The sequence below is a fragment of the Enhydra lutris genome, unplaced genomic scaffold (genome assembly GCF_002288905.1).
Source record: "Enhydra lutris kenyoni isolate GAN:26980312 unplaced genomic scaffold, ASM228890v2 scaffoldscaffold37, whole genome shotgun sequence".
NCBI lineage: Eukaryota > Metazoa > Chordata > Mammalia > Carnivora > Mustelidae > Enhydra > Enhydra lutris.
In genome coordinates, this window is record NW_019154121.1 from 16,776,678 (window position 1) to 16,791,183 (window position 14,506).

At 40.2% G+C, this 14,506-nt stretch overlaps 2 protein-coding genes across 2 annotated transcripts in view; one reads left to right on the forward strand and one right to left on the reverse strand.

Moving 5' to 3' along the window:
- LOC111154491 (coiled-coil domain containing 90B) overlaps window positions 1–7,851 on the forward strand; it is a 37,986-nt gene extending 30,135 nt beyond the window's left edge. Inside the window, exon 9 of the mRNA XM_022514104.1 lies at window positions 6,746–7,851. Within this exon, the coding sequence (XP_022369812.1) occupies window positions 6,746–6,801 (56 nt within the window). The 3' untranslated portion in view covers window positions 6,802–7,851. The remainder of the gene's footprint in view (window positions 1–6,745) is intronic.
- Window positions 7,852–11,231: 3,380 nt separating this feature from the next.
- The window catches only part of LOC111154445 (ankyrin repeat domain 42), a 67,355-nt gene continuing 64,080 nt past the window's right edge, over window positions 11,232–14,506 (reverse strand). Inside the window, exon 12 of the mRNA XM_022514049.1 lies at window positions 11,232–11,321. Coding sequence (XP_022369757.1) covers window positions 11,232–11,321 — 90 coding nt within the window. The remainder of the gene's footprint in view (window positions 11,322–14,506) is intronic.

Consider the following 14,506-nt stretch of genomic DNA (forward strand, 5'->3'; position numbering starts at 1 on the left):
AATGGCTTAACCAAAGGCATTCAGAGAAGAGTGGAGATAATGTAGCCCCCATGATCCAAAATTAATCTAAGGAAGTAAAGGCCTTTATTGCACAGGTAGTAAGGATAATGCAGTGAAAACCGTCTCTGATCTCCCACAAAAATTTGAGACTCCTCCTGTCACAAACCCACTAATCTCTGACACCAGGCAGGTGCCACTTAGGAATGGGACTTTCCAGCAGTAACAGTGAACAAATGTCCCCATGGCCTGGGACCTCTCACAAGAAACTCTGCTAAGAGCGGGCATAGCTTGACAGACTGAGAACCCGCCTATTCAAGTGGCCATCAAGGTACACCCTCTAGATAGCAGAGACCAAAAAGAATATTCTCAGTGGTCACAAAGCCAAGCTCTTAGGACATAGAATAAGACAAAAGGAAAAAAAAACCATCCAGTTTTTCTTATAGCTAAGCCTTGGGTCTCTTGGAGCTACACTAATACCTGGGAGGCTTATGCAGTGGATTGTGTGTTTTATAGTATACCTTGTTGCACAGAAGCTTTCTGGAAGTTGGCAAATAACCTGTGTCAATCTAAGGTCCATGACCAACTTATCTTAGCATTGGAGTCTCTGAGCTAGGTGGCAAGCACTCTACTGGCTTTTAAGTGCCAAACCCATCCCCACCAGTTTGGTGGCTTTGGCTTCCAAGATGTCCCTTAGCGACAGCTTTTACCTCACCTATGACAAATGACATAAAAGATACAGGAAAACAAAGGTCCTGGGATGCAATAGATCAGTAACCAAGGAGTACTCTACCAGATTTACCAAGAGTCACTAAGCCCAAGGAACTAGTTCCACAAATAGTTTCTCCTGCTCATTTTCATTTAGAAAAAGGGTTCTCACCACTATTGCTCTTGACTCAGACTTCATAGAGATTCCAGGAGACAGAGGTGATAAGAAATCTTACCTTCTGCTGGCTATATGTCAGATTTCCCAAGGATCTCTCTGCTGCAGCAATGCTGGGAGAGAGTGGTATCCAGTGAGTTTAAAGCATCCCCTGCTCTTTATGCCAACTGTCAGGAAGGATGAATGTCCTCCGCCCTTCGAGGTTCTTCTGGCTGGACACAGAATCAAATTGACATGAAACATTAACGGGAGAAATTCAAATTTGGTTTCATATGTACATAGGGAATCCACAGACATGAAATCCCAAAGACAGGCAACGTGAGGCTTACATGACATCCTGAGCTAAAGAGAGGGGTTACAGATCCTACAGATAGAAAGGGGAGGAAGATCCATAGGGACCAGTCAAAATCAAACAAGTCAGAGACTATGGAGGGAATCATGTTTTTAAGCCAAGCAACTTATTCTTTGATCTTCTGTAACTGAGTTTCAGCTTCCCTGGAAGTGTTGGTCGAGGCACAACAGGTGGTTACCAGAGCATAGACACCACTTTGCTCAGCTGAAATATAATCACGCTAGTCTCTTATCAAGGACAATTTTGGCTACAGAATCTAAGGATCTTTGGTGGGCTGCTAATTTTCTAGCAGCAGATTTTGTAATAATTTAAGAATTAAGGAGAAGTTCATGACCATAGCCTCATTTATTTTTATCCCTAAACAGGGAAATAGGGATCTGCCAAAAGGAGTGAATCCTGAATCAGAAAAGCATCCTGGTATAAATCCTTTAAACTTAGGGGAGTCAAACAATGAAATGTCTTATTTTGCTTGTGAAAAGTTAAAGGCCTTTATATAAAAGACAAACAAACATGAACCTCAGCACACGAGCAGTAGTATCCAAAGTATGTCACTGCAGACTGTCCAAGAGGCCATGCGTACCACCAGCACTTCCCAAACTGGACTCAAGCAGACTTCATTCAGGGACTGTGGACTAGAAATGAGGAAAGGACTAAACCAGTAAACCTCAGTAAGGATTTAGGGGAAGGATTCCAACATGGAATCATAGACTGAACCAAGGGCTGAGGATTGGTGCTCCAGTAGAGCCTCCTTTGTTAGTCTAGACTACGTCGTCAAGCCTGGAGTAGAACACCAATTAGATGGGTAGCTTGAACCCAGAAAGCAGAGCTGAAACTGACATAGCAAAGGCCCCCATATGGCAAGAAAGACCGTGAACTCTCAGCATTTGCAGGGTGCCATACCTGTGTTTCTCATTGTTCCTAAATGCCAATAGATATTTGCTTCAGATCCCACCACTGCCAGCCAATTCTGTTTAAAAAAAAGAAAAAAAAACCTGAGTAAACTTGAGGATCTAATTGGCTGTATTAAATCTTTCCTGAATTGGGCAGCATCTTACTTAGCCAGTAGAGGGGAACTCCCAGGAGTTGTACAAAATGTACGGTTTTGGGGTACCTGGCTGGCTCAGTTGAGAGAGCTTGTGACTCTCGATCTTGGGATCGTGAATTTGAGCCCCACATTGGGTATGGAGATTACTTAAATAAAACTTAATGGGGAAAAAAGGTGAAAAGGAGAGAGGAGCAAGTGGGTTATCAGCAAAAGGATTATTCCAGGCAGTCACTTTCCCCTAGTGGAAGAGCCGGGAATCTTTTGCAGATTACATCATCTTGCGGGGGATGGAGAGGACTCATGTGGCAGACTTGTTGCTGATCCACAAAACTCCTGGCTGACTGGTTAAGACCACACTAAGATTCAAACTACAGTCAGATACTAAGTTCCAGTCTGGGGACTTGGCCTAAGTGATCCCATTTGGGGCCCCTGGTTTTCCTTTTAATGTTTTGTCAGAGAAAGTAATTGTTGTCATTTGATATTGAAACCTGTTAGCTCCTATCTCCCAGGGTAACCATGGAGCACAAAAGAAAAAAAAAAGAGGATCTAGAACACGTTTCCTTTATCACTGGGCCGTGCTGGAAGAATAGAAGTTTAACAGCACTAAGTTTAGGATATAAGTTTAATGGGTGATTCTGCAACCTACTAATAGGAAAAGGCATATGGATATCAAAGAAATACATAAATACAAGTACGAAGTGATACAGAAATAAATTGGTTGTTCCATAATGGAAACAAAATGAAAATTTTACTTTTATTCCTATGTTCTTCCATAAGGATTTAAGGGGACTTACAGAAAAAGGTCACTAAAACAGTGGCAAAAACCATGGCAAGCATAGGGGGAAAATTACCTTTTACTTTGAATCCAGCTGAGCACAAATATTAGAGACCCAAAAATTAGATTGTCACATACTGAGCTCAAGTACCTTGTGACCTGACCCAGTTACAGGACCCAAAGGAATGAGAAGAGTGCCCTATTTTCATAGTACTTTCTTTCTTTTTATAAAAAGTTCTGTTTTACTATTAGAATATATTTCTTTTTAGGCTTTTTTTTTCTGTATATAAGTATTGCAGATTATTACAAGTAATAACTAGATTTGTATTATACAGACCACAGCTTTTTCAAATTTAACCAAATGTTTTGAGTTTCTTTGCATATCTGTACATATGTATCTTTTTACTAGAAAGTATTCCATTGTATGAAAATGCTCTAATTTCTCCAGACCTCTGTTAGCAAACATTCTGCTCCTGATTTCTCATTATTAGAAATGATATTGTACCCAACAGTCATGTGTGTGACGCATGTGTGCGCGCGCGCACACACACACACATATCTTTGTGCCCTTATGCTAGTAGTTCTGTATAATTGTTCAGGAACATCTAAAGTTGGGGGACCAAAAGATATGCACATATAAAATGGTTTATATTACTGAATTGTCCAAAATAAAACTGATTATACCGTCAGTGGTTTTCTGGGCAGCCTCTTGAGAGTAAATGTGGAGCCCCCAGCCTTCAGCTAATAATACCTCCCCTTCCTCTCTTCAACTTGAATCTTTTAACATATTTTATCTTTTTAAAATACCTAGCTTCTGTTGAAGATTCATTTGAAAAAGAGTTCTAAGGCTAAAGTAAGTTTTGAAAACGACTATTCTAGCAAAGTCTCTGGAACCAGAGATCTTCAGTTCACTGGTGATGCTCAGGGGAAGTTACAAAATAGCCCAGTTTGCAGTATTCATTCCCATTTTCAAAATAGATCTCAGAGCAGCCCAGGTTAGGAGGAGCCTCAGATTCCACTCACTTGACTCTAGAGTGTTTACCTAGATGGGTCTCTTAAAGTCCCTTTTACCCTCAGTTTGAAGATGGTGGTCTCCAGAAAGCTTTCTTTCAGTAGTGGCTGAATGTAAGGCAGAATTGAATAGAATTAAGTGGCAGTGACAAAAGAATTTAATACATCATTGTTTACAAAAATACTTTTTCTGAGTTTACTTCCTTTCCTTTTTTCACAAAGGATTTGCAACCAGCCATTTGAAGGCATTTTCTTTCTGCTACCTTATCCTTCAAATCTGTTATTGCTGCTGTACTGTTAAGCCTTTTAGGAAGTTAAAATCCCATACTCTTGGTGGTAAATTAACATCATGAGTGGATCCATTGCGTGTAGAATACCTGAGATGTTGCCAAGAAAACAGTAATATTCCACTTATGCACATACTGAATTTAATCAAGAGCAGAGGGGGGAAATGAAAAAAGATACTAATAAAGCCCCAGCATTCAAGATCTTGGGAATTCCTTAGAGAAGAAATCCCTATAAAATTATAAATTGTAATCAGTTTGGTTATTTGGTTTCCCAGCATCTGTCAGTCACGACTCTTACTTTTAGTGATCATACATCCAACTTGAACTAACTTAGGCATAAAAAGAAAATGTATTAGTTTACATATTGAATTATGGAAGGGCAGAGATAGATACAGCTTGACCTCAGATAATTAGAATTAGAGATAATTGGAATCACAGTTTACTCTGTATCTTGTCTCTGAATATCTGCCTCATTCTCTTATGCCATCTTTTTCCCTCCATTGGAAACATGACTGTTAGTAGCTTCTAGACTCCTATGATTCAAGTTTCACCAACCAAGAAAAATTATCGGTTTCCTTATTTACAATTCAGAAAATCCCTGGGAAGGTGTGTGAATGGCTCTATTGGAGTCAGACACCACTCTTTGACCCAAGTCACTATTGCCAAGGAGATAAGAGCTGTAAGATAATGGTCATTCCCTGTGATCTGCATAGTTAATGCAGCAGATTCTGTTCCAAACAGACAAGTAAGAAGACAAGCTAACATTACAGAGCACTTATGAGGTACCATGTACATGCTCACCTGAGCATCCTATGTAGGGATGTGTCCTTGACAGGCCATGAAAGGTAAACAACAAAGGGGAAAGCAGCCTGGGTAGCAAAATAACACCAATGAGACATGGTAACCACTCACAACAGAAACTTCAATATAGTAACCATTGTGTTATATATTCTAAAAATGATTGAAATGCCTCCTTCTTCACAGTAAATAAATGTTTATTTGGTAGGCAAAGAAAATTTATCAGCTGTCTGGGTTAGCAGAGAACATAACCACCTACACAACACTATATGGCTCAAGAAATGACAAATCAGATTGAATCCTTCAGTTCGGGCAAGGGATAAGATTTACAGAATGGTTTTTAAACAATAACAATGACTCAGGTACACATAATGTTGAGTCCTTGTTCCACCACTTGCCAGCAGTTTGTAACTTTGGACTTGTTGCCTTATCTCTACAAGGGGATAATATCACCAATCTTACATGGTTTAACTGTGGTTAAATAAGGTAATGTATGTAATTGCTCAGCACACTGCCATGGAACATGGTAAAGAGTATCAGGATCAAATGGATGAATGTATAATTGACCAGAGTGTGTAACTGACAAGAAACTTAAATGTTACTCTTTTTCCTCAATATCCAGCCTCCCTAGACCTAATGTTTTAGTGTTTTAGACCTAATTAAACACTAATTAGTGTTTAAACATTAAACACTATGTTTAGTGTTTTAGACCTAATCCCGTTTCTTAAAATTAAGGAAATGAAAAAAAAAATGACCTTGTCATTAACCAAATTTCAATTAGTTATTAGGATCAAATAAGATAATGTGTGGAATTATGTGTTTAAATTACAGTCGCTTTTCTATGGAAGGCTGTTTCTTGAATCTTTAGTCATAAAAGTTTGTGATTTATCTCTGGGTCTCTATTTTAAAAGTCACGGCTGTTTAAACAAACTAGAAACTAGGGAATCCCTAAAAGCTTCACCCAGATTCAGTTTGAGGGAGAACCAAAAGTTTTCAAAATGTCCATATATAAAATGTCCATATATAAATGTCCATATATAAAAGAGCAGTGGCATATTAACTACTTTAAAAGCCTTTTCTTCTACCTGTAATTTTTTAGAGGATTTTCATTAAAATTTCATGTATAAATTTTTTATAATCATGAAATTGTTTTTAAATGTACTGAAAAGGCAAACTTTTTTGGATGATATGGATGTCTATTTTATTAGCTTAACTACATCATTTCTTAATACAGGTAAGGTTTTCTCACTTATAAGATCTAAAATTAGATTGCATAATTACTTAAAAGTAGTCATGGTTAATGTTAATGCTAATGACTTGAAGCACTATTTATAGATTCTAACTGACATAATTTGTAAACTGTCATCCTTATTCTGGTTTAAAGTATAGGAAGCTTTTTAAAATTGGTATTTATCATGCCCTAAAGGATATACTTTATCCCTAGCATAATTTTTCTGGGAACAAAACACTTAAGGTAGAAAATTGGTGGGATTTCCTTTGTTTTGTGCTCTTCGTTTAATTTGAAGATGACAGTATTGCCTTTGTCTCTGCAAAATAGTATCAAATGCGTGATCCATAACATGGTATCTTTTCACAGCCTCAGTGTTTACTTGCCTGGCAATAGCATTGGGATTTTACAGAATCTGGAAATAGTTGAGAAACTAGGATAGCATGCTGCTGCTGCTGCGGACTTGAGAACACTACGCCAGGCTACATTTACTCTGAACACAGAAGTTGCAGCAGATACTCAATACAACAAGATTATTCAGAGTACATATGGACTAAAAAATATTTTTAAATGGTAAGATATGCTTTGAGTTGGTGTTTTGTGTGTGTCTTTATTTTATTATGTTGAAAAGCTGTCATTCAAAACCTGATTGAGATAAAGAGGCTTTTTGTCTTTATCCCTTTCATAGTTCATAGAAACTGATCCAGAGTTCTCTTGTGTTTGCTTGAACAAATGTGTATCATTTAGGATTTCTTTGATGTCTGCTGCAAATTTAAAAACTACTCCCAAGCCTACATCCTTGTTATTGTATTCAGCTTCCCTGGTAACTACTGCACAGTTACCTTTTCATAAAAAATAAAATCTTGTTCTAACAAAGTTGCTTGGATTTTCAAGGCAACTTACCATATATGGAGATTGGGTTTCTTGGTAGTAAATTAAAACAAGGAACTTTAAAATAATGTGTGCCCTAGTGCAACTGTAGGACACCTGGTATGAAATCTTCGAGTTGCTATATCTTGAGCTCTGATTATTACATATACTTAAAAATTTTTGAATTCACAAATACCAGTTTATCCCTGCTTCTTAGGGACCCATCTTAAATTTATTACATAAAATGAAGAGGTGGGTTTTTTTTTAATGATTCACTTAAATTCAGTAAACTTCTGCTTGGTGACTAAGTACACCAAGCAGGATTATATAAGGACCAGTCAAGAGTCAGTAGGGTTTTCTTCACCGTATTTGAAAAATAAATCAAAGTTTATAATTCCCATTTTTGTCAGTCTTCAAGAATTTAGATACATGAATATTTAACAGTATGTAGTATTTTTTTAATATAAAGAAAAAACCCAAGCAATGGAAAAAGCAGTGTCACCAACGCTGAACTTAGTGATTGTCGTTGTTGAATAATAGCTGCTATTGACTGTACAAGAGGGAATGTGCTAAATAATCTGTGCCAGCTCACCTTTTCTTTTTTTCAAAGCAGTCCTCTTAGGTGGGTGGTAATATCCTTATTTTGCAGCTGAAAAAACAAGCTAAATGAAGTTGAGGTCACCCAGTTGTAACTTCTTACAACCATGGTTGCCAGGGCTGTACAGCAGACAAGACACACAGTCTTCATATGCCAGGCAGGCTCTTTCTTACTCGGGGCTCTCGTCACCTACAAGTTGAGGCCTCTGTGTTAAGAGATGCACAAACAACTAAGGCATGGGGGAAAACATTTGTACTTACATCTAACATCTTCACGCCAATTTTTGTGTAAAAAACATAATGTGGAAATATATAGAGATCTATATATATTTGGTCTTTGTCCCCAATTTCTGGCACAGATCTCCTAAAACCCTTGCACTTTCTTGATAGGGGTAGTTACAAGCTTCTGTTTTCTTGGCACAAAACTCCTAAAATCCTCCAGATTTCCTGAATAGTAAGTGTGTATTCTGTATGCTGAGAGGACATGCGGCTGGGAGCCCTTCTGAAACTTCAGAATGGGGACTGGTTGCCAGATAGACCAAGGCGTTATTATAGACTGGAACTCTCAGCCTCCCTGACCTCCCAACGCAACCGCTGGGAAAGGGAGAAGACAGGAGAGGAGCTGAAGGTTGAGTTCAGTTCCCATTGGCCAATCCAAGGAACACGTCAGGGTGCTCGGAGAGTGGCACACGGAAGGTCATGGAAGCCCCATGCACCTCTCACTCACACTTTGCCATCTGCATCTCCTCCATTTGGCTGTTCCTGGGATATATCCTTTCTATTATACTGGTCATTCCAACCAACTGGAACCTGAGGAGGGGGGTTTCCTGAACTGCTGATTAGTCAGAAGTATCAGTGACAAAGTGGGACTTGCAAAAGGGTGTCTGAAGTGGCGACATTCTTTTGGGACTGAGCTCAAGCTGTGGAGTCGGACGCTAACTGGAAAGTTAGTGTCAGAACTGAAATGTTGGAACACCCAAATGGTGTCCAGAAAATCCAAGAATTGGTTGTGGTGGGGAAACACCACATAACAGGACACACAACAGGATGTTATATAACACCTGCATAACCGGACAATAATACATATATGTGATTTATGATTAAATATGTATAATTTCAGGATTGTATTACAATTTTGATTCAGTGGCTGTAATTGACCCAGAATAATAATGGTTTAAGAACAAAGAGGTTGGGGTGCCTGGGTGGCTCAGTGGGTTAAGGCCTCTGCCTTCGGCTCAGGTCATGATCCCAGGGTCCTGGGATCGAGCCCTGCATCGGGCTCTCTGCTCAGCAGGGAACCTGCTTCCTCCTCTCTCTCTCTCTGCCTGCCTCTCTGCCTACTTGTGATCTCTGTCTGTCAAATAAATAAATAAAATCTTTAAAAAAAAAAAGAACAAAGAGGTTTACGTTCTCACTTACCTACAGTCTAGGTATACGCATTCCCAGGCTAGTGTGTCAGCTCCAGGTATCCACGCACAGGATCCTTTTTATCTTCTTGTCCTGCTGTCCCTGGTGTTGCCCTCATTCACAGGGTCCAATGACTCACCACCATATTCACATTCCAGAAGCGGAAAGGGACAAGATGTGGGCAAGCCCCTTCCCTTTAAGGTCATGACCCCGAGGTTATATACACACTGTTTCTGCTCACACACTATTGGCCACAACTTGGTGTCTTAGCTGCAAGAGAGACTGGGACGTCAGCTTTTATCCTGAGCAGCCACAAGCCCAGGTAGTTCCTAACACTGTGGAAAAAGGAGAAAAGGCACTGGGGGACAACCAGGGAACCTCTTCCTTCAAGGATGCATGCTTCTGTGACAACACTCTTCTAGTTATTTCCTACTGCACTGGTAGAGAGACTGGAGATGGGGCCTGGATTCACTTTAGGGTCACCAGGCTGGATGGAAGGCTGTGTGTAATCCCAGGAGGTGAGAAACTGGATTTGGGGATTCCTGTAGTTAAGATTGCAGACTCTGGGGGCGCCTGGGTGGCTCAGTGGGTTAAATCCTCTGCCTTCAGCTCAGGTCATGATCTCAGGGTCCTGGGATCAAGCCCCACATTGGGCTCTCTGCTTAGCGGGGAGCCTGCTTCCTCCTCTCTCTCTGCCTGCCTCTCTGCCTACTTGTGATCTCTGTCAAATAAATAAATAAAATCTTTAAAAAAGAAATGAGAAATCCTTTAAAAAAAAAGATTGCAGACTCTGAACTTCCCCCACTAAGGTTAGAATCCTGGCTCCACTGTGCTGCATGACTCTGCACAAATCCCATCTGTAAACTCTGTCTCCTACTGCTGTGCTGAGAATTACAAGATAATACGTGGACAGGACTGGGCACAGGACTAACCCATACTAAGTATCAAATAAATGTTTTATTACAGATCGAAGGCCTCTTGCAAACCACAGAGAAACTAACAATACTGATTATCAAGGTTATCAAAAAGAATTGATAAGGCATTTTTAAAAACTTGCTTACAGACCCCCGACCAGCCCAAACTGGTCTCGCGTGCAAACACGCTCACGTCTGGGCAAACTGGTCCCAATGATGCTACATCAGAATGGCTTTTCAGGGAAAGTACGTGCCAGAGCCCAGAGGGTGGGCAGTCTGGTGTGTGGAGAGAAGGCGGCTGCCTTTCACAGGGAGGCAGATCCAGACAACCACCCAAGTCACAAATTGGCTACATTGAGGAGGAAGTGGGTAGAGTTAGAAAGGAGGGCATGAAGTCAGAACTGAAACGAAATCCTGTTGTTTTTTGGTCTGCAACAGCAGGGGGAGGGAAGAGAGAATAATAAGCCATGGGTATATTATCCTGTCCAGTCGGCCTCATATTTATATTGCTTTCTTATAAAGCTTGCAAGACAGAAAAATGGGTTGAATCCTAAAACATATTATTTAAATCAGTATTTTTAGCAAACATAACGGGTTTTTTTTTTCTTTTACAAGAGCATAGTTTTATTTTATATAAAACTTTCCAGAGTAGTTTGGTTGTTACTCTAAAGATGCCCTTTTACTCATCTTATTTTGCATTTTCTCCCAACTCCAGATGCTTTTTAAGTCATTTGAAAAGTTTAAAATATAATACTCTCTAGAAAATAAGATAATTTTTAATGTCTTTCTTTCAATTACTAGACTTATAAAGTTTGTGTTAATACTTGTAAAATTAATTCCTCATAAATGTAGAGTCTTGCCTACATAAATATATTAAAATATATTCTGGGAGGGGGAGCCCAGCTGAGTGCATAGAATTTTAGCAATCCCTTTGACACTATAACATATCTCTGCCTTCAGAATTGGAATCGTACATAACACGAACTCTGAGGAGAATTTGTATAGATTTACATTTATATCAATTTACAAGAAAAATTAAGCAAGTTTATTTAAAGTTATTCCACTGATTAGTATCTTCTCACAAAAACTCCCCCAGAAGACATCTTTTTCTTAATTCGCCTCTTCTCTTTGCTTGACTCACAGGAAGAGTCATCTTCCTAAATACAAAGGAAAAGAGGGCCAAATGAGATAACTACTCTAGACACAATTTCATCTTTCTCCATTATCTGTTCCACAGGAAAAATTGAGCCATGCTATTATTTTCAACTCTGGATTCAATTTCTTTTAGGACTTTGTGTAAATTTTCCAATCTGAAGGACCAGTACATATATTCTGTGCTGCCTCACAGACTAGAGGACACCAGAGAAATCAACCAGTCCTGTCTCTACCCAATATATCCCATCCCCAAAAGAAACGCCTAGTGATTTCTGCTTTTATCTTAGCCTAGCACTTCTCAGTGTACTGCTACCTGACTTGGGCAGTGTTAGAAAGCCTGGAATCGTTGCAAGCCCCATAGTTCTAGGAATCACGTTTCTTGGTTCCTCCATTCCCTCCTCTGTGTTTACACAACATCCCTCTACTACCTACTCTGTCTGCCACTATTGCCAAATATTTCTCATCCATCACAATATCATCGGGACCCAGCACAGAGGGCTCACTTAATGAATGGCATGGGAAGGGGCAAGCGAGGGCTAGAAACACAGTAGATGCTCACTGGATGTTAATCCTTTATGACTAATTCTCCCCGCACCCAGCTGGTCTGGACAGAGCTGAATGCAGGGGCTCCGAGAACAGCACAAGGCACAAGACCCTGGGCAGGGCTGGGCAGACCCCTGAACTTATTCCCCAAGCTGTTCCTGCCCACACCCTTGGGCTACAAAAATAGTTATCAAAACAGTAATAGTTATTATTATCAAAAACTAGTTAAGTGCATTATATACGTCAGACAATCCTAAGAGACTACCCTGAGAAATTGTTTCCTAGATAGAAATTATACTATTCTCAAATTGTTTTGCAGGGCAGAGTCTTTAAGGTACAGCTGAATGTAATCATAGGTCCTGACCAGAAGGTGGCAGGAGATTGAGGCAGAATTTCTTGAAGAATCTATAGAAATGATCACTGAATGGAAAGTTCATTTGTACTTCTACTTTATATATTTAGACTCCCAAAGAAACTAACTCCTCCTACTCTCAGAAGCACTGGGCTCTACACATTTACTTATCTACTGACAATATTTATTCAACTTGAATATAGAGAACGAAAGGAAGGAAAAAGGAGAAAAGGATATGCCGAAGGGGGAATAGAAATACTATGAATACTACCAGATAGAAAATACCTCAGTATTTCCACACAGTATTTCATTTAACATCAATACAATCTCGTGAGGTAAGTGCTTTCCCCTTTTTAAAGATGAAATTGAGACTCAGAAGCTTTTGCAGAAAAGCAGTGCCAGGACTGCAGCTGCCATTAGAGGTTGGCAACATTCGCTCATTCACAAAAATTCAATTAACCTCGAGCAGGGCTGCAAAAAACAATGGGCCCAGAGGACAGAGCCCTCGAGTCAGCTCTCCTGAAAACCTACACACTGTTGGTAGAGAGCAAAGTTTTGAGGGAGGATGTGCTGGAGAGTATGGACTCAAACCCAACCCTGAAAACAGACACTTCAGGGTTAGAAAATATTTTAAACGGTCACTAAAAAGCATTAGTCTTCTAGGCAGACAAATCAATGTGCAAGGACTCAAAAGAAGGTGAGGCTCGGGTACTCTCTGAGGGATCTAGGAGCGAGACAAAACAACACACATTCCTGTTGTGGCGGTAGGGTCGGCAGAGTGCCTGCCCCAGAGTGACAAGGCAACAACCAGTCTGGGACTGTCAGCGGTCATTAACGGAAGTAAGTGTCCCCTAGTCTTCTAGTCAACAGCCTGTGACTGCAAGGGCTGGCCTGTCTGTGCAAAATTGCCCCCGGGGGCTAAGCATGGTACAAGGTAAGCACCACAAAACTGAAGAGAATGGGTTATTATAATCACATCTCTTGGGAAATTAAGGACTGGTGAAATACTGAAACTCTGCGAAAGCATTTGAATTTGTACATGCAGACAAATACACATACGTGTTTGTAAATGAATCGAACATTATGGAACATGAGGCCTACCAAATGGTTCCCCATAGCTTCCTCCAGAGATTGGGACTTGGTGTGGGAGGGAACAACTGCCCTGTTTATACCATTTTACAACAAGCACACAGACTATTTTAATATTTTAAAGGTAGCTATTAGAGACTAATGATAAGTTTGTGCAAAATATAAGGAGCCAGGAAGTGCTTTTTAGTAAACAGGTTCGAGGTGATACGGGTCTGGAACAGAATTAACTCACCCGTGATGACTGAAGAAAACATGTCCGTACGGAAGGAAAATATGAAGCATACCTGAAGCCCTACACCGTGTCACATGAGCTTCCCCAAGGGCCACATCACGGCTGTCTTCACTCACAGGAGAGAATGAGGGTCACAGTGTGTCCCCAGGGTGCTCTCTGCCTGTCTACTCTGAGATAAGGCGGCCCCAATACAAGCACCGCTGGGGGTTTCCTGCTGTTTTCACTCTATTCTCTATACTCCACCTGCTTTTCGGTATTTGTTTTTTGTATCTGTTTTCCACGTTCATTTCTTTTCAGCTTCCTTCTACAGAGTTGTCCTTCCTGTCACTTGAAAGCATCTTTCTGTATTTCAGAGCTATATTCCGAATTCCAAATTCATATTTCTAGCTATAAATTATGAGAAGAGCTAAGGCTAGGGTCAAAAGCTAGAAATTAAACACTGGTCCCACCATTACTAGCTGTGTGAATTTAGACAAGTCACTTAACCTCTCTGAGCCTCGGTTTCCTCACATGTTAAATGAGGGCAGATCAAATGACATATGATAACACCTGAAAGAACTTTGTAGAGGTGAAGTGTTACAAGAGTTAGCTTTCATTACTCTGTAATCTGAATAAAGGGATGCACCAACAACTCCCACCCTGGCTCCTTTCTACTCTTCAAACTTCTTTTGAGGATATGCTTATTTTGGCATCACATATACTAAAAACTTCTTTTGATGAGCTGAAGCTATCTTACATGGACTCGATTCTACTTTATTCTGGCCATTTAGAATGTTAAAATATACATAATTTGGCTGTCTGGGAATTCTCATCAATCTGCTTATTAAAAAATTATTTTGGGGGGCGCCTGGGTGGCTCAGTGGGTTAATCCGCTGCCTTCGGCTCAGGTCATGATCTCAGGGTCCTGGGATCGAGTCCCGCATCAGGCTCTCTGCTCAGCAAGGAGCCTGCTTCCCTCTCTCTCTCTCTCT